This window comes from Falco rusticolus, chromosome Z, assembly GCF_015220075.1.
Source record: "Falco rusticolus isolate bFalRus1 chromosome Z, bFalRus1.pri, whole genome shotgun sequence".
Lineage (NCBI taxonomy): Eukaryota > Metazoa > Chordata > Aves > Falconiformes > Falconidae > Falco > Falco rusticolus.
The window spans coordinates 37,443,363-37,465,588 of NC_051210.1; the positions used below are offsets into that span (position 1 = coordinate 37,443,363).

General features: G+C 43.4%; 2 protein-coding genes across 4 annotated transcripts in view; one reads left to right on the plus strand and one right to left on the minus strand.

Annotated features, from left to right (window-relative positions):
* SHC3 (SHC adaptor protein 3) overlaps positions 1-7,483 on the plus strand; it is a 56,239-nt gene extending 48,756 nt beyond the window's left edge. Inside the window, exon 8 of the mRNA XM_037372622.1 lies at positions 1,384-7,483. Coding sequence (XP_037228519.1) covers positions 1,384-1,512 — 129 coding nt within the window. The 3' untranslated portion in view covers positions 1,513-7,483. The remainder of the gene's footprint in view (positions 1-1,383) is intronic.
* Positions 7,484-8,940: 1,457 nt separating this feature from the next.
* On the minus strand, positions 8,941-19,174 carry S1PR3 (sphingosine-1-phosphate receptor 3). 3 transcript variants are annotated; one of them, XM_037373852.1, is made up of 3 exons: positions 19,064-19,174; positions 12,123-13,427; positions 8,941-11,094 (listed from the first exon to the last, which is right to left on the minus strand). In XM_037373852.1, exons 2-3 carry the CDS (start codon positions 13,258-13,260, stop codon positions 10,709-10,711), a joined length of 1,524 nt encoding a protein of 507 aa, XP_037229749.1. In that variant the 5' UTR covers positions 13,261-13,427; positions 19,064-19,174; the 3' UTR covers positions 8,941-10,708. The 3 variants fall into 3 exon arrangements, with proteins under 3 accessions (XP_037229749.1, XP_037229748.1, XP_037229751.1); XM_037373851.1 differs by lacking the exon at positions 19,064-19,174 and adding an exon at positions 18,719-18,876; XM_037373854.1 differs by lacking the exon at positions 19,064-19,174 and adding an exon at positions 18,478-18,688.
* Positions 19,175-22,226: the final 3,052 nt, after the last annotated feature.

The window sequence follows — 22,226 nt, forward strand, 5'->3', positions numbered from 1 at the left end:
TGAACTCTGGTGGCTGCAGAGCATACTGCTTATGATGAGAAAAATCTCAGCTGAGTTGAATGGACTAAAAATGTGTTAATCTGAATATAGATAAAGAAAGTTACTGCTCTTTTAAAGATACTTTTTAATTTTGAAAATATATCTTTGAATAATTATGGAAAGCAATGTTTCAAAGCAGTGCATTTCAGCAAGCAGAGAGCAGAGCTGGTTTTCTTCAGTGATAGAGCTACACGTAGAATGAACACATAGCATCCTTTGCTGTTTTTTTGTTTTTGTTGTTCTTAGGGTTTTTTCACCCTGTGACATCCTGTACTAAGTTTCTAGCAGTTTTGCCAGAACTTGGTAAAAAGACTGAAAAATTGCAAACAAGGTGCCCACCACATCATAAGCTGACTTTGGAAAGTTTTAACAAAAGTTGTTCTCTCTTTCTGAGAAAAATTCAAGGAAAATAGATGAAACACCTCACTTCAGAGCAGTGTTCACAAACCTTTGCCTGAAGCAGTGTAGAGCCATCCCAATACAAAGCTTTGCTGCAGCATGACATTTGCTGGAGAGGACCTCTGCTCTGCCTATGGACGCTGTAGGCCTAATTAATTTTAAACAAAGGAAGGCAATGTTTTATGAAGATGTGGTTAAATAATTAATGATTGCTTTGTAATATAGATTAGCTTTTGGCCTGTCCTGATAAATTTGACTATTTGCCTTGCAATATCAATTTCCTTTTATCATGGGTGTAATAATTTAATAATTTACTTAGTAGGATGCTAGCGCATAGGGCTGGTAAGTGGGCTAGAAAAATGATGTTCCCTGCCCTGAAGTTTTCAAAGGCACAGGGAGGGGTGTACCATGCAGCATGGGGCAAACCCAAGCCAAGCACACATGGTAGCTGGATCGCTTTCAGGGAAGGGAATTTTCCAGCACCTGAAGAAGGTTTTTGTTACAGAAAGCACACAGCTGTTGAGGCTCACAGAGAAGACTTGTGTTCTGGCAGCTCTGGAGGGACAGCTCTTTCTAATGAAAAAGGTGAAAATGCCTTAAAAAAGCAGGTATTCTCTTGGAGAAAAAAATTTAATCTAAAAATCTGACTTAAAGTGAAACAAAATCTTGTACAGGAAGTTTTCAAGCAGGCCTATTCAGAAAGACTAATAGTAGCAGACTGGCCCATAGGTAGCATGCAAAATACCTGTTCAGTGGGAGTAGAGGGAGTAAGAGACAAAACAGAAGCAAAACTCCAGAAATGCCAAATTTCCACTGATACTGATGGGCGAGGAGTCAGTGTCTAAAACATGATTGTGTCATTTTATTCTTAGAGAATTTTAGTATGAAGTTAAGGGGAAAAGTATTTTGCTTTTTAATCTATCTTCTTGCATCCTTTTTTTGAAGGTTCGTACAAAAGATCGTGTCTTTGACAGTATAAGTCATCTCATCAATCATCATCTTGAGAATAATTTGCCTATAGTTTCTTCTGGGAGTGAACTCTGCCTGCAGCAGCCTGCTGAAAGAAAACACTGACTACCGATGACTTCTAGTTTTTTGTAATTTGCAAGCTATAACTGGTAGAAATTGCAGATCTGAAAAAACATGTTCATTAACAAAAAATGCATATTCACATATATTTCAGAAGTATGTTTTCTGTAGGTTTAAGAAGCCCCATTTCACACGGTACACTTGAAAATTCTCAATGCTTTATGTCGACATGAAGTCCCAGCAGAAGGCTTTCTTAAAAAGTAATTTCAATAAAATTGTTCAGATTCTCTAATGTGAATATTGATAGTGTATATATTCACACACTATATAAAAATACAGTATCTATTTATATTTTTCAAGTCAGTCTGTTGTTGGTATGGAACTATCTTCTGTGCCATGTGTTTTTACCAGAAGAAAAATGCCAAATGTGATTGTTCAGATAAAAATAGAATTCAGCAGTCTCAATTGCTGGAGAAAATTAATATTGGGAATCTTATTTCTCATTTTACCTAAGAAGCACAACTATGGGGATTACAGGTGGATTATGCTAGTTGATCATGGAAGGAGTTTGAATTCAGCAACTAGTATTCCAACTCAAAAATTTAGCATAAAATGATTTTTTAAAGTGTTATTCAGTGTCACTGATATCAAAAGCATTTTATCTTTCTGATCTTGAATTCTTATATGATGATATAACTCAAAATGTTTGTATCTTGCTTTAACAATGATTTGGTGTGATCTCGCTGTGTATTGAGATAGATGCATATGATTTTTCTAATGATAATATAACAATGTTCTGTAACTTTAGTTTATTAATTTGTGTGGTAAGACTATTTATAAGTAGTTCTCTGCTTATGGTTAAGATCTAGGTGTCCTTGACTACCGGTCTCCAATGAGTTGTTACATACTGATTAGGCGAGTTCAAATAACTTGTGTTTAATAGGCTTAATGCAAGATGTACGTGGGTGTTCAAAGACATATCTGAAAAGTCTTCTTATAAACAATGAAAACTTATCATGACTCAGTGGTCAGTTCTGCAAATGATGCCATTTGCATTTACCTACCAAAGCATAACTTCCCTTTGGCTTTCAGCCAGCGATAGATACTTCTGTATCAAATTGAAAAATGCACTACACTAAAGATGCATTTCTGGCAGAAATGTCCTTGGCTTTTGGTACTGGGAAATGTTTTAAGGAAGGTTTGTACTATTCAAGCACTAGAAGAAGTTATTTTCCTATTATATGAAGCTTTTTGAGACCCAAATTCAGGCAAAGTTTGTGCCCGAGTAAGATTCAGCCTTCAGCGTTCCAAGGTCTTCTCTACCACCAGTATCTCAAATCAGATCTTCAGACTTGATTCACAAAGTCCAAGACTCAGCAGAATAAGTCTATTTAAGGACCTGCCTACCCTAAGTAATCAATACTTAAATCTAATTAAAATTAGATTTTGCTTTAAGAATTTGCTGGGCTTAAAAATTTCTCAGACTACAGCCAAGCTGACAGAAGGACTCACTTAGAATACATTCAGGTAGGTTCATGATATGAAAATTTGAAATATTTTTTCTTGTACCTTCTGCTTTGAAACATGGTGAAGTTACAGCTTGGGAAGTTTGGATTTGGTTGATCTCAAGAATGAAAATTATGGAGGCACCTAAGACTAATTCTATGATCTGTGCAATAAAAATACACTTGATTCTGTAATCAAGACATTCAGAAGCCAAACAAAGACAGTAATGAACCAAATTCTTGTGACTGATTTTATTGCAGGTAGTTATTAGTTGATATTTCTAGGTCTGGGTAGGAGTTGTGAGCAAAGGAAAGTCATGAAATGCTGCATTACAACCCAAATTAGTATGGCACTGAGGTTAGTGGAATTTTTAAAATTTGGGTTTTCCTTTTACCAAGTTGGAATTTGCAAGGGGATGTGAGGACATCTTATACCCTAAAGCAGTATCCATCAGAATGTCTTTATTTAAGGTCATCCGTATCTCACCATATTCCAGTTTTAAGTTGCCACCTTTTTTGTTATGTATAACACTTGACATTCCATGCTCCCACCTCCCTATAGCTGTGTCCTTGAACGTGTGGTACCACTACCTATAAAAGAAAGCCTCTTGTACTTTGCATGCTGTATATCACTTCAGTGATATATGCCTGGAAAAATGTAACAAGAGATGGGTGTATTAATGAAGGCACTAAACATACACTAAAATAAGCATTTAAAATATTTTGCCATTGTCTTAGCTGTAGCTTTAGTAACTTAGCAGCTGCTTACCTGCATGATTTGGTAATTAAAGCAGGTGGCAAGGAGATACAAAATGAAAGAGCCTGACAGAACAATTAAATTCCAGAGATGACATTACACAGACTCCTCCTCTGGGAAAGTGTGTCTATTTTAAGCTGCTGTGTCAGCACAGTCAGTTTGCCCTGCTAAGTATATCTGATGACACAAAGGTTACATGTAGCTTGATCACATGCAGTTTGGTCCTAGGTAGTGGTAGCATCTTTGGGCTGCAACAGTGCCCTGCTGCCGCAATGGGCCAGCAGATCCTGTCTGGCCAGGTGTGATGATCCAGAGGCTTTTCTAAGTCACTGGGAACCAAATGATCTCAAAGCTGCCCAGGAAAGAAGGTCACATGGGCCAATCAATGCTCCTTTTGCAGATCCTGCCATCACTTTTTGTCACTGTCACTTTGGTAGATTTGGCTTTCCCTTATATGAAAATGGTATAAAAACTGTATTGTCATCTGGATAGTAGTTCCAAACCTGCTGTCATTACAATCAAAGATGATTTTACACTGGTCTCAACAAGAGGTAATGGAGCCTGCTGAGAGAGGCAGGGATCATTTCTGTGAGAAGCCAACAATGCCAGCAATTTGAGATGTAGAAGTTATGAGATGGGCTCAAATGCTGTGTCATTCTGAAAACCAGACAGCTGACAGCATCATAATTTGAACCTTTTAATGTTTGCCTTTGGTTTTGAGTGCCCTCACCTTTTTTTTTTTTATTGTCTTTTATGTAGTCCCTATCCATTCCCATCACTTATGCAAGGTGATAATTCCGTACCATGACTTCAAGAACTGGGTTTTTACTGAAACTAATTTACTAGCTCTAGCAGAAATCACTGAGGTTAGACAACATTATGGTACCCTTTGGTATTTTCCCAGGTGATAGCTATGAAATCAGAACTGAAACTCTGAATATCCTGCAAGACTGCCTACACTGATTCTGAATCCTGTCTGGGTTGTCAAGTGCTGGAACAGGCTTCCCAGGGAAGTGGTTGAGTCACCACCCCTGGAGGTATTTAAAAGATGTGTAGATGTGGCACTTACAGACTTGGTTTAGTGGTGTACTTGGCAGTGTTGGGTTAATTGTTGGACTCTATGATGTTAAAGGTCTTTTCTAACCATAATGAAGGTTATGATTCTATGGTGCTATGATTATCAAGTTTTGATTCTGGTTCTGTGGGAACTGTGTGAACTATGGGCAATGAAAGTGCATTTGATTACTTTAAACAAAGAACTTTCAAAAGTGAAGTAAATGCTTCTGATTCATTTTATTGCAAATCTAGAGTAATTATAATAGAATTTTCCAGTGAGGCTGGCAGTGATAGACTGAACATTGAGGTACAGTCATGTTCCCAAACTTTCAGTTATTTCAGATGCTTCAGAAGCAATGAAAACTCAAAGACAGAAAATGTACTTTGAAAACTGAATTATCTTTTGACTTCAGTGGGAGTTTGCTCAGAGTGAGGACTCCCAGGTTCTCTTCCCTAATGCAAGAAAAGGATATTCAGGTTGACCATGCTTTGGTGGAGACCACAGGACAAAATGCAGTTTCCATAGCTTACTGCCTGCCTCGTGCAGACACAATGCGGATAAAAGGTTATACAGTAGCTTACCTCCACTTCACATCCTACAGGTTTAGGGTTCACAGTTGGAGATAATGTCAGTTCTGCCAGAAACTTCTCTGCCGCATGTGTTCAGTAAAAGCTTGAACAAAGGACGTAGTCCTGGGACCAGGATCTGAGTGCAAAACATTCACTGTCACCAGAAGAAAATGTTTACTAACAGTCTGGTAAATGTCACCTGCCAGCACTAAATTTTCTGTATCCTGGGTTGATTCTTTTTCTCCTCAGTCAAATAATATGCTCGTGTTTCTTATCATTATGGTCCCCAGGCATCATGTTGTGCAGTAAGATGAGGAGACTTTTAAAAAAATTATACTACAGTGGGATTGCTGCTGGCACATCAAGTGCCAGATGCCAGCTACAATGTATTCATAGTAGAATTGATATATATTTAGATATTTGCAAGTAGCAAGTGTTCCATCTGGAAACTAGCAGAGTTTTGCAGCTTCCAGGAAATTTGCAGCTCTGAAGGGGAAATCTGGAACTTGTGGATGTTCTGGCAAAAGGTTACAAATCCTGTTTTCAAGCCTTGTTCTTAGCATCCAACCTCAATCTTAAATAAGTAAACCTATTTGCGTAAATGAAGTCTAAGCTGAAGTAACAGACACACTTCGCTTTTTATCTTCCAAGCATTTTCTGCATAAAATCCAAATTCAGATTTACCTTAGTGTACTGTCAAAATATGTTGATTTGCATGGTCTTTTTTCGCAGGTCTAGGGTTGCACCCCCCACAAATCTACGCTTGCTCAAAACTGTCAGGATATGGGCAAATTCCCACTAAAAGCTCTGTGCTCAGCTGTACTGACTGTACTCACTCATATACAGTGTTGGTAGACTTTGGTTACATTGGTATTGGATTCAGCTGGAATGAGGGCAGGCCTGTGGAAAAGATAACACGAACATACAATTTGCCTGCAGTTAGCCAGACGCTTGGATAGGGAGTGAAAAGCTGTCTGGGGAGAGAAAGCCCCAGGGATATGAAATACGAAGTGTGGGAACACAAGCCAATAGGCATATAAGCCACTCATGAAAATAGAGATCTGTCACCAAATTATCAGCATGCTAATTGGTTGATAGGGTTAAACCAGAACCTCTGGGGAGTGGAAATGCAAAATACTTGGGCAATGCCTGCTGCTCATCTCTTTTCAAGATATTTATATGCATAAACCCTGACCTGTTCCTCTGCATACTCCAATATAAGCACCTTGTATGGCTTCCACTGAGAAAAAGCAGGGCCTTTTTTTGTCTCACTTAGGGGGATAAGATTTCAGAGCTACGTATTTCTAGCAAAAGCAACATATAAAGACCGAACCTTGTCTGACAACAAGAACAGGCCATGGAAACTAAAGGAAGAAAGAAGCTAAAGCTGGACTCATTCTGCTACCCCACTTTGTGGGAGACAACACAGATCACTCAGAAAAGGAAGGTAGGATCAGGTTTTGAGATTAAGATGCAGATTTACATTTTACGTAGCTATCATGAAGGTCAAATACCATACATGTCAAAGGATTGCTTTTTCCAGCAGTCCTCCTTTTCATTTTGTGAGGCAAAACCCACCAAACACACCCAGGCACATATTCATTCAAAGTAAGTGAGATTTTTTATTAAGTGAAGAATGTAAAGATAATAATTGTTATATATTTGTGTCCTTTGTGGCTGGATTCATGTGATAACTGCTTCTCAGTGAAGTCCTTCAGAGTTAAACCTTCAAAAGCAGCCCATTTCTTCTTTTGGGGTAAATGTTTTTCTTTGCATTGTGCTGGCAGCAACAACAAAACAAAAAAGTGACTATTTGATGTAAAAGGGAGTTTGACTGTACAATTGTTATTTGTTTTTACTTTTGTTATTACTTTTAGAAACATTTTTAACTGAGAGTTGCAGGAAAAATAATGTATGTGGAAATATTGTGATCATTTATATTCCCAACCACTTTTGTGAATCTCAAGTTTTTGCCTGTCCGCTGATTGTGGTGTTCTGATTATAGAGGCAAATTTTGTCTCTAAGAAAGTCCTTGAGCAACAGCGTTTGGAATATAAGTGTCTTGCAACTGTTTTCTGATTATTCAGTTTGTATATGACTAACCAAAGTAATAAAATAATGAGCACTATATCAGATTGAAGTGCATGTAAAGTGGGCTTGACTCTGTTCCCTTATGCCCAGGTTTCCTAAAGGCCTAATTTGTGTTTTGCAGGGTGGGGTTTTTTTTTATTTACCTGAAGGGATACCCATTTTGTAGCAGAATAAATTAAAATCTACAAGGTTTACCTGGATACTGAATACTAATAAGTCAATGAACTACTTATCTCAGTAGAAACAGGGATGAAAAACATCAGGGGACCACATTGCATGAGGAGTTTGACCTCGCTTACACTGACTTTACACCAGAGGAGCTGTGCTTACTTTGACAGAGGCAACACTAATTTCCACGAGTTCATTTTCATCAAATACCATTTCAACAAGGCAAGTAATTGCTCAAACAGGCCCTCTTTCTGGGCCAGATGATGCCCTCACCTGAAAAGGTAGCATTCTTGCTTGGCATGCTGAATAGGGTGCCAAGGGTAGCCAAGGGTAGCCTGCTCCATTTTTTTTCCATGGGGAGTGACTGCCAAGGACAAGGTCCATGCAAGAGCAGCTATTTACTGTACTGTGGAGAGGAGAAAGGCTCTATGTCAGAAAGCAGCTTAGCTGGACTGATGTTCCCCAAATCCTCTTCCTCTAGTGCCCCCGTGTCTCCTTGCAAAGGCCCTTCCCTCTTATGTGCTTGGGGAACAGGTGAGCTGGGGGATGCCCTGGAAAGTTAGTTGCTCTTGGCTCTGAAGGCAGCATGGGCACCACCCTGGTTCTGCTTGCCTCTGCATGGTGCCTCCAGCGCACTTCGGGTGCCAGGAGGCCTCAGGGCTGCTGCAAGCCTCATGGCTCAACAGTGGCCAAGCAGAAGCCCCTGACCACTGCTGCCATGCCTGTCGCCCGTGAGTTTTGCCATAAGAAGGGAGCGTTCCCAGTGTTGGGGCAGCTGTGGGGTCCACAGCTCCCAGCAAAGTCAAGAGGGTGAGCTATGCCCTTGGTTGTGTTGGCAGGTTAGATGGCACCATGCGGGGCAGACACCAGCGCGTCTCCACTCAGCGGGGAGCCACTCAGCAGCAGCAGGCCGGCTGCTCTCAGGACCCCAGCTTTTTGGCTCCTGGAACCTTACGCACAGGTTTGTTTTCCATCTCCTTGTGACAGCAGTTGTAAATTACAAACCCTGCAGGCAGCGGGACACCCCAATTACAGCTGCTCCTTGTAAAATGTGCCTTTCCAAGGGAGCAGCCATGTGTGGTGCGGCTGGAGCAGACAGCTCTCTGAGCAGGTAAGCCAAGGGACCAAGTCTGCTCCTAGGAAGGCAAAAGCAAAGCCTTCCTCCAGCCCCAGGGACCGCAGAGGCAGAGCCCACCGCCTTCGGATGCAGCGCCTTCCCGCAAGTACTGCTTTCTGACAGGACATCCAGAGTTCAAACGCATGTTTTCCATAGAAGGCCAAAACCGGTTTTGACAATACTTTTAAAAATGACTGCTACACAACAACTTTGGTTCAAAGGTTTGAGATTTATTTAAAAGTTTTCAAAATGTTTATAGTACCTAATGCATTGAAAATACTCCGTAAGACTGTTGGCAATAAAAGACTCTTGGAAAGCATCTTGTGAAAGCTTTTTTTTTCTCCTCAGGTGGTTTGATATGCATTTCTTTTGTAACCCAGTGGCAAACTAAATATTCCAATTCACGAAACAAAATAAAAGAAATCTTATGTCTCCTTTGTAGCTTTTGCTCCATGTAAAACCATTTGGGAAAAGGAGACCTAATTCAGTTTCTTATATGCTCAAGTCAGCCTAGATGATAAAAAGCTTGGATTCTGAGATATATTTGAAAGAATTTTCTAGTATTTTAGGGTGAAAGAAGCTATTCTCTTTTTTCCACCTTCAAGGACAGGACATCTTCCTGGTTGTTTATCGTCTGCTGCTGTTAAGCCCTGGCCTTGTCCTGCTTAAAAATTTTGCTCTAAAATCTTCCAGAATCTGTGCTTTACCTAATACGTCCCAGTGGGACGTACCTACTGAAGACTGTATCTGCAAGTTTTTTACTCTTCAGTCATAAGTACTTTGTAAATTTTATTATCAGTGTTATATGTGAAACCATGAATCTTAGGAACCTGCTTCAAGTACAGTAGGGTAGTGAACTAACAAAATATCCCCACATCTCCACAGTAAGAGAAAGAAATAAAAGCAGAGTGAAAGTTTTTTGCACTGACATGCAATCACATGGCCTCCAACAGTGGAGTTTCTTGCATTACTTGTACCTTGCATCAACTCTGACAACAGCTAAGGCTAGAATGCAGATGTTAAAACTCACTTTTATGTGCACGTTCTTGGACTTTGGCTATTCTTTTCACCTAAATAGTGAGAATCATGTAACATCCTTGACATGAGAGTTGGTGTGGGGTCAGTCACAACGTTTACTCAAACCATTGTGTTGCTAAGGCCTTAATGCTCTACAATAGCAAGGAATACTGCCACGTGCCACCACCTTGTGAACTAACATTTAGACATATACAACTATTTCAGCTGGCAATTTTCAAAGACACAACATCAGGGGAGAACTTCCACACTGAAAATATAGCCAAATAGAACTGTAAGATCTAAACACCTAAGCAAGCCATGGCAATGCAATGTTACCAGTTCTATTTCTCACAACTCTACAGAGCTGCTGACCCAGCCTGTATCTGCAGTTATATCATGCTTAGCTTAATTTAGCTTTTGCTTCTTCTCTAAGTGCACTGCTTTTCAACATTTTTGGTAGAAATTATTTCATATTTACTACTCCTTTTCACAGTTATTTCATTCAAATACAGTTTTTCTTTGTTACACTTTTCTAACAGCATAAAACATTCACAAGTAGACTGTTAACTTGTAAAAGATAATCACAATGAAAACCTCTACATTTTAAAGGCTTTCGCTACACAGATTACACAACTTACACACTGTACGTACTTGGGAAAAGTCTAATGCTGCTGCTTTAAATGATTAAGACCAGCGTAAAGCTAAGGATGAGCTCTTTCAGGTTGTGTATTTAAAAAGCCTCAACTACTTCTGATTGTGCGTAAGGCAAGGTGTGATTTGAGACATTAAACACAAACCTTTGAAAGAGCCCAATAACAAATTAGATGCTTACATTCTTACTGAAAGATGATGGGAACTAGTCTCAGAATTTCCCATCAACCTCCACTGAAACCTCCAGCCATAAAGTACTACTGATGGAAGTACCACGGGCCACTTCCATGGTGACTGGAAATCAGATGTTTATGAAGTCTTAACTGCTCTAAGTCTCATGGAATCCCTTTGACGCTGAACACCATCCTGTACTGAGGCTGGTAAGGCAGTCATGAAACATAAAGTTGTTTTCATACAGGTTTCTCTGGAACAGCCTCTCAAAAGAGTAAGTCTGGGGCTCCAGGTCTTCCAGACTAAATGGGCTTTCATTCCAGATCCAACACAGCAGTCAGGTATAATTGGAGATATGCCCTTCAGCATGATCCTGTTGTACTGCATCTTCCCTCCTGCATCTGCAAAAGTGCCTGGAGACGGTAGGAGTGTAGGGTCCCATTGCCAGAAAATGGGATCTTGTCCCACTGGCTGAACTTCTTCCCAGGGAGAATTTCTAACACCATCCCATGTTGTGGTAATGCCTGGAGAGAAAAGAAGAAACTCCACAGGGATCTGTTGTGGTTCACTGCTTTCTGAAATGATAACGTCTCTGTTTCAGAACTGAAGAATCTCAGCTTAGGTAGTGCATTCACAATGTACACAGATTTACATACTTTTGACATACATTTTTAAATACATTGGAAATAGTATGTAAAAATATATGCATTGAAACAGTATATACACTTGATACATCTGTATTGTTGGGTCACATTTTAACTACTTTAAATAGCGAACATATATAGCCTCTCTCAATGGTTACGTAACTACTGTTCATTTAAAATAAGTTGTGAAATGCCACAGTGACAACTGTCATGTTGTCTTTTACTAAACATGAAAAGTTTGAATAATAGTGGAAAAATAAAAATACTTCATTGATATGACATGTTAAATCTGTCAGTTAAAAGCTACTACTTCATATATATATTCAAATATCCCCACTGAAACACATCTTTTTGTATTTTTTGTCACCTTACACTGTATACTGCAATACAATGTTTAGCATATTGTAAACTTTTACCAAATTACTTTTTAATAAGGAATTGTACAAATATACAACTATTTATACTACATATATAAGGCCATTAACATAACAGCAAGATACATACAGAAAACTATAATCACCAACATAAGTAATGAGATTTTCTCCCAGTCAGCAATAATCAGGCTCATTTTCTGATTGTCAGCAGAGTTTAGTGAATGCTGAAGCTTCTAGCAGGTTTTATCGATGTCTTGCAAGATCAGGCAGCGCCAAATGCAGCCTCATCGTACAATGCCATCATGGTGCACAATGTCATGAGATGTGCATGGACTCTGTCCTGGCTGTTGGGTAGCATGAAAGGTGCACTACTGAATGAACACCCAAAGCAAATGATTGTTGCTAAGTCAGTCCTCAAAGTTAAGTGGTTAGCGTTTTCCCCTGCAACTTAAGTGCAAGAATACTTAAACTACACTTGTAGTTTAAATCTAAAAGCCACAGAAGAGTACTTGTCTCAAGAAGTCCTTTACTTACAGAAGTTTCCGTTGTGAAATGAAGATTCATTTTTCTCAGCAATATACAAGGGAACATGCATTGGTGGGAAATCTTCCTTTGGCTTGTGGGTATTGCTGCTGCTGGATTTACTTCGACTGTGATCTGGTGTGGGCTGAATAGGCAAAGATCTGTCCACACCGGATTTCACCAGGCAGCCACAAACCAGGCGAAAGAAAGCGCGACGCATTTCCTTACTGGCTAGAGTGTAGATGATGGGGTTCATTGCAGAATTGATGACTGCCAGAGCAATAAACCAGTTGGCTTTGTACAAGACAGAGCACTCCTTGACTCTGCAGGCCACATCGATGAGGAACAGGATGAACAGCGGAGACCAACAGGCAATGAAGACACTAACAACGATCACAACAGTCCTAAGGAGAGCCATGGACCGCTCTGAGTTATTGTGGTTAGTGACATTACGGCTGCTGGACTTTACCAGGATGTAGATACGGGCATAAAGGATGACAATGGCAACCAAAATGGCAATGAAGATACTAATGCAGAATGCAACATACTTCTTGGAGTACAGAGGCAAAATTGTCGAGCAATCTGCTAAGTTGTTTATACAGTTCCAGCCGAGGATGGGTAAGGCACCCAAGGAAATCGAAATAAGCCAGCATGTACCAATGAGAAGGAACACTCTGTATTTTTTATTGGCATCATAAGGCCTCATTTTAATCATGGTCAAATGCCGCTCAATAGCTATTGCCAGTAAGCTGAAAGTGGAAGCTCCCAGGGCAACAAACATGCTGCCTTCCCTAACGAACCAGATTGTGGAGGACAAGCTCAGAGTCTTCTTCCCAGACATAAGAATATTTACTTTGTAAACAATGCCAGCTAAAAGATCACAGAGAGCTAGATTGCCAATAAAAAAGTACATGCGGTTGTGAAATTTATTGTTTTTCCATATGGCAATCAACACCATCAAGTTTTCCAGGACTATGAAACTACATAGGATCAGAAATGCAATAGTGGGCAGGTCTATGTTATCCGTTGCCTTTTCCCTTAAAATAAGCTTTCCTGTGTAATTATAATGCAATACGATCAGAGAGTCCATCTCTTCATTTCCTTGAGGGCCGACAAGAGCATCAGGTGACATGGTAACTGCTGCCATCATTTGTTCGCTGATGCTTCTTTAGTACCACGAGAATTTAGTTCCGATAATTTTCCACAAGAGGGAGATCAAGCCACGTTCCTCCAAGCGCTCCTCTGGGCGGGCGGTGTGTATCCACAGCTCCGCACGCCATGCATATTAATTCAGGAGAGTGGCTCGCAAACCAGGCTCTGAAAATAAAATCAACAAATGCAAGATAAATCTCACCGTCTTCCCATGTCACCCACGGCCCGCGCGGGTGCTCCAGCTGCCACACACGCCCAGGTGCCCAGAGGGATACTGGTGATGCCAGGGCACCAAGGCCTAGCATCGAGGAGGCTGCGGCTAAGCCGTCAGTCATGCTCTGCACAGATGCAGCCCCGTGCAGAAGTACAACGGCAATGCGGAGCACTGCTCATCGCTGTTTTGTGCTACAAAATTTCTATGCTGACCAACGCGTAGAGGAGCGGTGAGGATCAGCGTACAGCCCCTGCAAGCCCCAGTGTGCACAGCAGCCAGCTCACTCCTCAGAAAGACCTATGTGCATGTGGTGCTACCAAAAGACCATCCAACCATTGCTGCCTGAGCAGCAGCAGGGCAAACTCACTGCTTTCTACGCTTGTCTCTGTTTCCCGTGCTGACCTAAGGCAGCAAAGAAAGTTGGCATCAAGTCTTGATGCCACGGTGCATGTTACCAATGCCTGAAACAACTTCCCACCCTTAATGATACAAAATTACGCTATTTACGATTAAGGAAATGCTCTGAAGGCCAGTCACCCTAAAATCAATTCTACTTCCCATTCGAAGTAGTTGGATTTCTGCTACCCTTTTTTAAATAAACATAGCAAGTCACACCTTTCTAAGTACTGCTTTTCTTTATGGTTCACTTTATTTTTTTTTCTTTGCATATGTATATAAGGCATATTATATTAATATTGTTGGGCTTTTAAAAAATAAAAAATAGTTATACCAGCTTTAATTGTCCTCAATTTACTTCAGCTCTTCTTTAAGTTATGACTTAGACTAACTGCAATGTTTTCCCACAGATTTCAATAGGTTGCATTTTTGCAGCAGATCCTCCTAGATGTCTTTTTTCCATTGCCATACACAAACATTGGGAGAGATCTGCACAGCTTTGTAAGACTATCAGAAGACAAAAGAAGCACTTACTGTTTTACGAGAAAGGTTACAGTTTAGTTGCTGCATACTCCAATGAGAATCAGTGCTCTAGCCCCAATGTACTGAGGTTGAACTGGTAGCAAATATTTCAGCTCGGTGACCAAACCAGGATGGGAATGAGGAGAGAACTGGTTCCATCTGAACCAAATTTGTAATGATTTGATTTTTTTCTGGGAAAGGTAGGAAAGGAAAAAGTTGTGCTGGATGGGAAGACACTTTCTATTGCCTCAAAATTAAAGATCTTAGTTTAGAGAACTCTTTTAAGAGCTACAGCTCCTGACCTTACCATTTATTTACTGAAGGGTCACAAGCATTTCCCAAACACATGAAAGACACTTTCAAAGGATGGCTACCAAGGGAAGAGGGGATAGAGCTAGATAATCTTTAAGGTCCATTCCAACCAGGTCCATTCTATGATTCTATATACAGGTTTCTTAAGATCACAAAAACATACGAGCCACTGCTGTTCCAGCACTCTGGTTTGGGCACTTGAAAAGTGGGAGGTGTATTTTCAAGTGCCTTCTAGAAGAGAGGAGGAGCAAAGCAGATCCCAGATAATTGTAAAGGGATTTAAAGGATGACCCACACCCAATTTTCGCACCCTCCCTTTTCCTGGGTTCCATCCTTTGGAAAAGAAGTAATCCAACAAAAAGCCCACAGCGAATTGACTTTAATTCTTCCGTACATTCAGGATGTTTAAAAATTATTTGCTGAGAAAATAATTTACTATTTACCCAATTATCGCTGTTATTATAGTTATTGGTATTATTAGTATTTCCCCATTCTAGTTCTTGGGTCCAAACTACCCTGGTGAAGAGACCCGCTGGGAGAGAGGTATCATGCAAGAACCACAGTTGTTGCTTGGTGTCCTTGGTTTTTTTCACTCTGAAGATGACAGCAACCACCGCATTCATTTCCCAGGAGCAGAACTGGACCCTGGAGTTCTTGACCTCTTTTCTGAAGCATGGTAACAGTGAAGCTATTCAACAGAACAACTTCACCTCAGCTAAGGTTCAATCTAATTGTAATTCAGTTACAATCTGCACACTGTTATCACATAAACTATCACAGTCTTTTCATTGTATTGGCTTATAACAAAATGCCACTGTGTCTATATGAATTGCAAATGCTTTCCACTGTAAAATAAACAGTTACATTTGGCTAGAAAAGTATTTGTTAATGATAGCTCTACCAGCAATATTCACCAGGCTGATGGACGCCTGACAGAATCATATGCGTATCATTTAAGAGCATCATGTGCAACAAAATAAATGTTTCTGTAAGTCTTTTCCAAGCAAAATTATCATAGTGGTCTATCAAAGGACAAATACATTTCTTTCTGTGAAGAAAATTATATGCTAGATGTAGGGCTTTATCAGCCACAACTCGGCAGCTGTAAATTGTCATGCCTCTACTAAAGGTAATGATGCTACACCAGTTCCCCTGGCTGAAGGCATGGACAATGCACTCAATCAGCAGAAATCATACAGGGTCTCTTCCACTGTTTGTAATTATTTCTTCTCTAAAATCATTACACGAAACTTAAAATCACTAAAGGAAATCTTTGCCTCTGACAAGCCAGTGGCAAAGCAATGGAGGCTGTAACATTACTATTCGGTCAGGACTCTCAGGGAATGAGTATCATGCACAAGCCACGTGAAAGTTAATATAAATAATAATGCAATAAAATAAAATGTATTATCTTCTGGCAGCAACATTTTCAGGTAATATCTTTCAACCATACTCGTTTTTTGTCTTCTTCCTGCTTGGTAGCAAGTAACTCAAAGCACATTCATTTTTTAATGGTTGGCAAAATCAAAGTTGGTTGTGTATTGTAATAACAAGACAGTATCATAGACAGGTCCAGGATATCTCTATTGCTGCTTCCTGACAGTTCTAAAATTTACTTCTCCAAACATCTTTGTCCCAGTCACATACAGAGGACTAGCCGTGTGCTGTGAAGTATGTACCTGAGCTCAAAATATTAAAAAAAGGACCTGAAGAACCTGTCTGTGGTATGTTCTATGTTAAACATCAGGTTAGTTAGGTACTTCAACAACCACAGATCCTGATACCGCCAGAAATCAGTTTTATTCCCTCTTTTATTCCCTCTAAAGCAAACCAGAGGATCCCTACCATTGCACCACTAGAAAGATAAACCTACCAGCAGTGCAGGGGCAATCTGGCTATGTCTCCTCACAGATGTGATGGCCAGAACAGTATTTGCTAAGTTACTCAAAGGCAGGCAGTGGTACCATGTCAAGAGCCACAGTCATGTGGAGGACAATTCAGCTGCCTCCTTCAGCTATTTGGCTGACCTCTGTCCTCCCTGTTTCCAGAATGGAGGAGGGGCAGTTGGGGTCAGCAGTGAGCACCATGATTTCCCCCTCCTGGGTAATCTCCCTGCTCACCACCATGCTTTGGGGTTTCCACAGCAGTTAGTGTGGTCTTCTGCAGAGGCCAACGATCCTAGTAGGGTTGAGCACACTCCCAGGCTGGAGCAGGGGCTCTCCACTGTGGCCCACATCCCTATGGTCTACCGGGGTCTGCATGGTCCCTGTGCCACATGTGCCATGAAAAGTACAATGCTGTGTGGCAGGCTACAACCCCTCAACCCGCTCTACGGCAAGTCACACCTCCACCGCTCTTTCCAGCCCCACCACACAGTCGTACAGGAAGAGAGTCAGAGCTGCACCTCTCACCAGCTCCCCACAGGTAAACCCCTTGGGTACGGCAGCTGGAGTCAACCTGCAATTTTCCTGTGGGAATGTGTAATTCCCAGTGCCAGGAGGCAGCAGGGAACTTGCGATAATGGGGATGCCAAAGCCCTTCAGCAACCATGCCCAGTACATCTCCGCTGTCTGCTCCCAGTGGGCACTCTGGTAAGAGTTCCATGGGGAGCTGAGGGCTTTTACTATCTCATCAGTCAATGAGTACTTCACAGCTAGAAGAACAAGAAATTTCTATTTTCAAAACAGTGAGTCAAACTGCTCTCAGCTTTCACGATCTCCTGAAGCCAAAGCAACAAGTGAGAATAAAGCACAAGTGAGAACAGGACTTGAACTTTCCACTACCTATTTTGCCTCCACAAGAACATATGATGCTATGCATTCAGTACACTCACTGTAACACAGCTGAAATTGTATTTTTCTGTCTCCCAAATGTCCATGAACAGACACGACCAAAAAGACTGGCCACCCCTTCACCACCACCACCACCACCACACATTGCAGTTCGCCCTTCTCTTCCACACACTGCCATACCCTTCCACCACCAATGACAATTTTAAAAACAGCAAAGGGAAAAGGCAAGAATGCGTATCTAAAGCTAAACTTTTGTGTATTTTATTTATTTGTTAAACCTTTCCAGGTGAAAAGTAAACACATAATTTATCAGGCACACCCTGGTAGTGTTAAATTTAAGAACAGAAAACGCTTTTGAGAACAGCAGCACATTTCAATACACGCTTCCACTCTGAAATTAAGCCGTGCTAGACGCAAACGAAGTTTAGACAACAAACATCTGCTGTAGAACAATGTCTTGGACAACTCAAAAAAACTGTAAAAATATTTTCTTTGAAGTGAATGTGCTGGCAGCTTACAGCCTCAGAAAAGCCTTTAATAAATGGCTATTTTTCTTGGCTTCCGGATTTTAAACATCATTTTGTATTTTGTAATTCCAAGTAGCGCACATGCTTATCTCACACAGGAGCTCCCGGCCGGTTTAACTCTCGCACGTTAAAGGCAGGCACGCACGTTCCCTCCTTCCCCCGCACCAGCTCCGGGCGCTCCCGACCTAAGAACCCCGCTCCAAACCCCAGAAATCCGCTCGCCGACCCGCACGACAGCCGCGACCTGAACCTCTGGCGGTGACAGACACTTGTCGAAGCTACCCAACGACACCCCCGACGTGTCGGCGGCGCGACAGTCCCACACGGGAGGCACGACTCAGCTCTGAGTCTCGAGATTTTTCCGCCGCCCGCCGCCGCTCCGTGCCCGCCACCGCGCTCCACGGGACACCCCGAAGGGACCGCCCGGAAGCGGCCACCCCTCCGGCACCCACCCTCGGTTTTACCCCGTCCAGCAGCGGGATCTCCTGCTCCTCGGGGCCTTCCCCCTCCCACGCCACCGCACGCTCGGCGGAGCGGGCCCGCTCCCCCAGCCCACCGCACGCCGAAAGGAGACGCGACGGCCCCGACGGGCGGGCAGCGGCGCGGGGAGGCACCGGCCTCGGGCAGCCCGCCGCCCGGCAGCGCGGAGAGCGGGCGAGGGGCAGGCAGGGCTGTCCCCGAGAGGCGAAGTACCTGCTGCGTCGCCGCCGCCTCCCCTCGGCGCTCTGCGGCCGCCGCATCGACCTCGCCAACTGCAGGGCGCTGCGCGGCGCCGCTCGGCCCCCGGGGCTGCGCTGGGCCGGGCCGGGCCGGGCGGGGCTGGGGTGCCCCGGTCCTGCCCCGCCGCCGCCGCTGCCCGCCGCCCCGCCCGGTCCCCCCGCCCGCCCGCCGGCGCTGCCCTGCCCCCACCCCGCCCCGCGCCGTCCCCGCGGCTCCTGCCTTCGGCGCGTGGCTCCGGCGGCGCCCGGCTCCCCGTGCCGGCTGCGCCCCCCGCGCCGGGCAGCCCCGCTGCACCCCGCCCCCTCCCCCGCCACGCACCCGTGCCCCGCGGCCGCGGGTGCAGCCTCCGGCAGCGGGTGAAGGGCCGGGCGCTGCGAGCGACCGGGGTGAAACGCGAGGCGGCAGAGCCCGCTGCCGGGTATTTGTAAGGTCCGTGAAAGCGCGAGGGGGAGGGAGGAACTTCTGGGTACTCCTCACTCAGCTCGAGCTGTTTGCGTGCTTGAGCGAAGTTTGGCGAAGTTTTGCGTCTGCTCGCCTGTTGTGTCGTGCCGCAACAATGTGAGCCTCAGAGAGCTGGGGGTGGGTGGCACGGGGTGAAGCATTCACTAACTCGGAGCAAAAGTACGCCTGGTTTGACCCAGAGCTGCCAGTTACAGCCCGCTCTTGGTAAGGCAGCTCTTGACAAAGTCATTGAACAAGAGCTACTCAAGGGCAGCGATCGGCATGCAGATTGCCTCGGTGATGAGAGCAGCACTTTGGAAAAGAAGTTGAAACCTGGATCCTGCAACCGTCTAATTTAAACGTACATGTGAGAGGCCTGTGGGTACAGCAGAACTTTCTGTCAGAAGCAGATACGATGAGCTGGCAAACAGGAACACTACAACAACCTTGCTAAGCACAGGCAGGCGTGTAGGGTTGCTTTGTTGTCTCACTGCGATCAGTGTTTATCTTGGGAGCCTCCTGTCTGGAGCTGAGCATCATCACTGGCTGGGATGCATGCCACAGGCTTGGGTCGCTAGCACTGCTACTCCATAGGGAAGAAAAAAGTCCTGGAAGAAAGCAGAACTAGGCTTTTCATAGCCAGAAGTTTAAGCTGATGTAGCAGAACAGTGTGTTTCTGTGACTGCTTTTTATCTGCTGAAGATGAGTTATAAAAGTCTTCTGGTTTAGGACTGTCATAAGAAATATGGACTACAAAGGAAAAATGCTGCTAAAATTGCTTCAGAGCTGATGGACCCAGTGGGTATGGCCCCACTTAGCTATGGGCAGGGCTATACTTATGCACATATTTACATGTGTAAAAGCTGCTGTCTTCTGTGGGGGGGGAGTGGAAACCTCCTTCCATGCCACATAAAAGCACACACAACTTTTTGGCGAAGGGCAGTCGGGACCTGTGAATTGGTGCTCTCCCATTGCATAGAAAAGCCTTGTCCAAGAGCTTCCCGGCAAACCACCTCAGGAAGCTCTGTAGTCCTCATGGCACATACTTGCCACATACATCAAGGCCCAGTTGTTGCAGAACAGATGTTTCAGTAAGCAGCCCCTGGCATGGCTCTGTGGTCTGCTATTAGTTTTTTCCCCACATTTCATTGTTTTTCCTTTACTACCCTTTGGCTGCTTGGAGAGGGGAGCCAGAAGAAACAGTAATTCTGATCAGACTGTCATAGGTGAGGGGACAAAATGCTGAAAGTTTTTTTTGGCAGTGGCGGCAGGTGATAAGCTGTGCCCTGCTGCCTGTGATGGTTTTGATTTGCCTTCCTTAGGTGGGTTTGCCATGACTCCATGGGAGCAGCTCACAGCAAAGCCCCACTGCAGTACAAGGAAATTACTTTCCTCTGCAGAGAGGTATGCATGGGAAGCGGTGTATCGGTGATGCAGACCAGATATTAATCTCTGACTGAGGCTGCTGATGGTGGTGTCTGACATGGTGGTGTTCAAAAGCCCTTCTGCTGCAAAGCACCTTGAGCAATGCAGCCCCACCAGTGAGCACATTGATCTCATGCCCCAGCTCTCCTGTCCATCATGGAAAACAGACCTCAGCCATGGTCGTGCTGGAGAGATGTCTGGCTCATCAGCAGGCAGCAGTTTCTTGCGACTGCCTCTTGGTCCCCGTGGTTGCAGTGGCTGCTGATACCATCAGAGGAGGCAGGTGGCAGGACACTGCAGTGCAAGCTGGAGAAGCCACCCAGGAGCAAAGTGTGGTAGAGGCCCTGTGCAGAGGCTGCTGGAGGTTTGCCTGGGGTGGCATCTCAGGCCAAAGCAGCTGTTGGCAAAAACTTTCAGGGAGCTCAGTCTGTTTGGCAATAGCTGATACAACCCTCTGGTTCATTTCCAAACATGCAACAGCCTGAGACACACATACCGTATTCAGCTTTCCACAAAGCTCTCAATGTTGTTGTAGTACTACTAAAAGAAATTATGATTTGGGGGGTAAAATGATTAATAACCAAGTAAAAGATAGAAAGTAAAGGCTAGGAACAAAGATCAATATTCATAGCAACAAGAGGTTAACAGCTCATTTTCCCGGGGATAAGGAGTCTGTTCTGCCCTGGAAATTCCTGAGTGAGTGGGCAAACAGGATGAATAATGGGAGAGCGGTATTTGCTGATGTCATTGGGGGTACTTGACAGTGAAACTAAAACCGAGAACAAGATGTTGCCAAGACCTGCAGGTCCTGAGTGACCTGCTGATAAAATGAAACATAGGAAAAACAACTCTAATGATACACGCACAAATTTATGTGGAATGTTACTGCTCAGAAGAGAGGTCTTTGTGGATAGTTCTTCAAAAACATTCAGCATTCATTAACTGTAAAAGGGAAACTGAATGCTAGGAATGATTAAGAATGAAATGAAGAACAACAAAATGGAAAACATTGTTAAGCCCTTCTGTGAGCTTTACAGCTTGAGTACCACTAGTGCCTCTGGTTGCTTCATCTCCTCATGAATGTGGTAAAATACAAAAAGGCACAAAAGGCAACGGAATGGTTATAAAAGTCATCCCTGCAGGGAAAATGCAAGTTGGCTAGGTCTGATCAGTGGTCTTAGGAAAGGGAAAAACATGACAAACCACGAAAGAATAGTTTAAAACAAAAGGACACAAATTCCCAACAATGTAGATTTGCAGGGTTGCTGCAGGAGTGAAAGGGAGAAAGTGGTTAAATGAACCACACAGAGTAAAGGCCGGTCAATGGGTGTTAAATACAATGAGAAGGGTGCAAAGGCTGGGGGACATAAGCAGGGGCTGTAGGTGTCCTGCATGCTTCTAGCTCTGAAGTTAGCATGGGCCAGATCCTGCCTGGGCTCTTTTCTCCTGTGTTGCAAAAAGGCATGGTCTTGACTAAAAGGACAAGCCATGGCACACGTAACAGCGTGACTATTGCCCACTTCTGCAGGTACTGAAAAAAAGGAGAGGTTTCTGCAGGGGGCTTACGCTGGATATGGCAGAGGAAGAGACAGCAGAGCGACTCAAGAGAGAGGTG

Excerpts from the sequence above, each read along its gene's own strand:
- S1PR3 (XM_037373852.1), bottom strand. The coding sequence starts at position 13,260 with ATGATGGCAGCAGTTACCATGTCACCTGATGCTCTTGTCGGCCCTCAA. Across the intron at positions 11,095-12,122 it reads ATTTCACAACGGAAACTTCT|GCATTACCACAACATGGGAT; the intron begins GTAAGTAAAGGA and ends TTTTCTCTCCAG.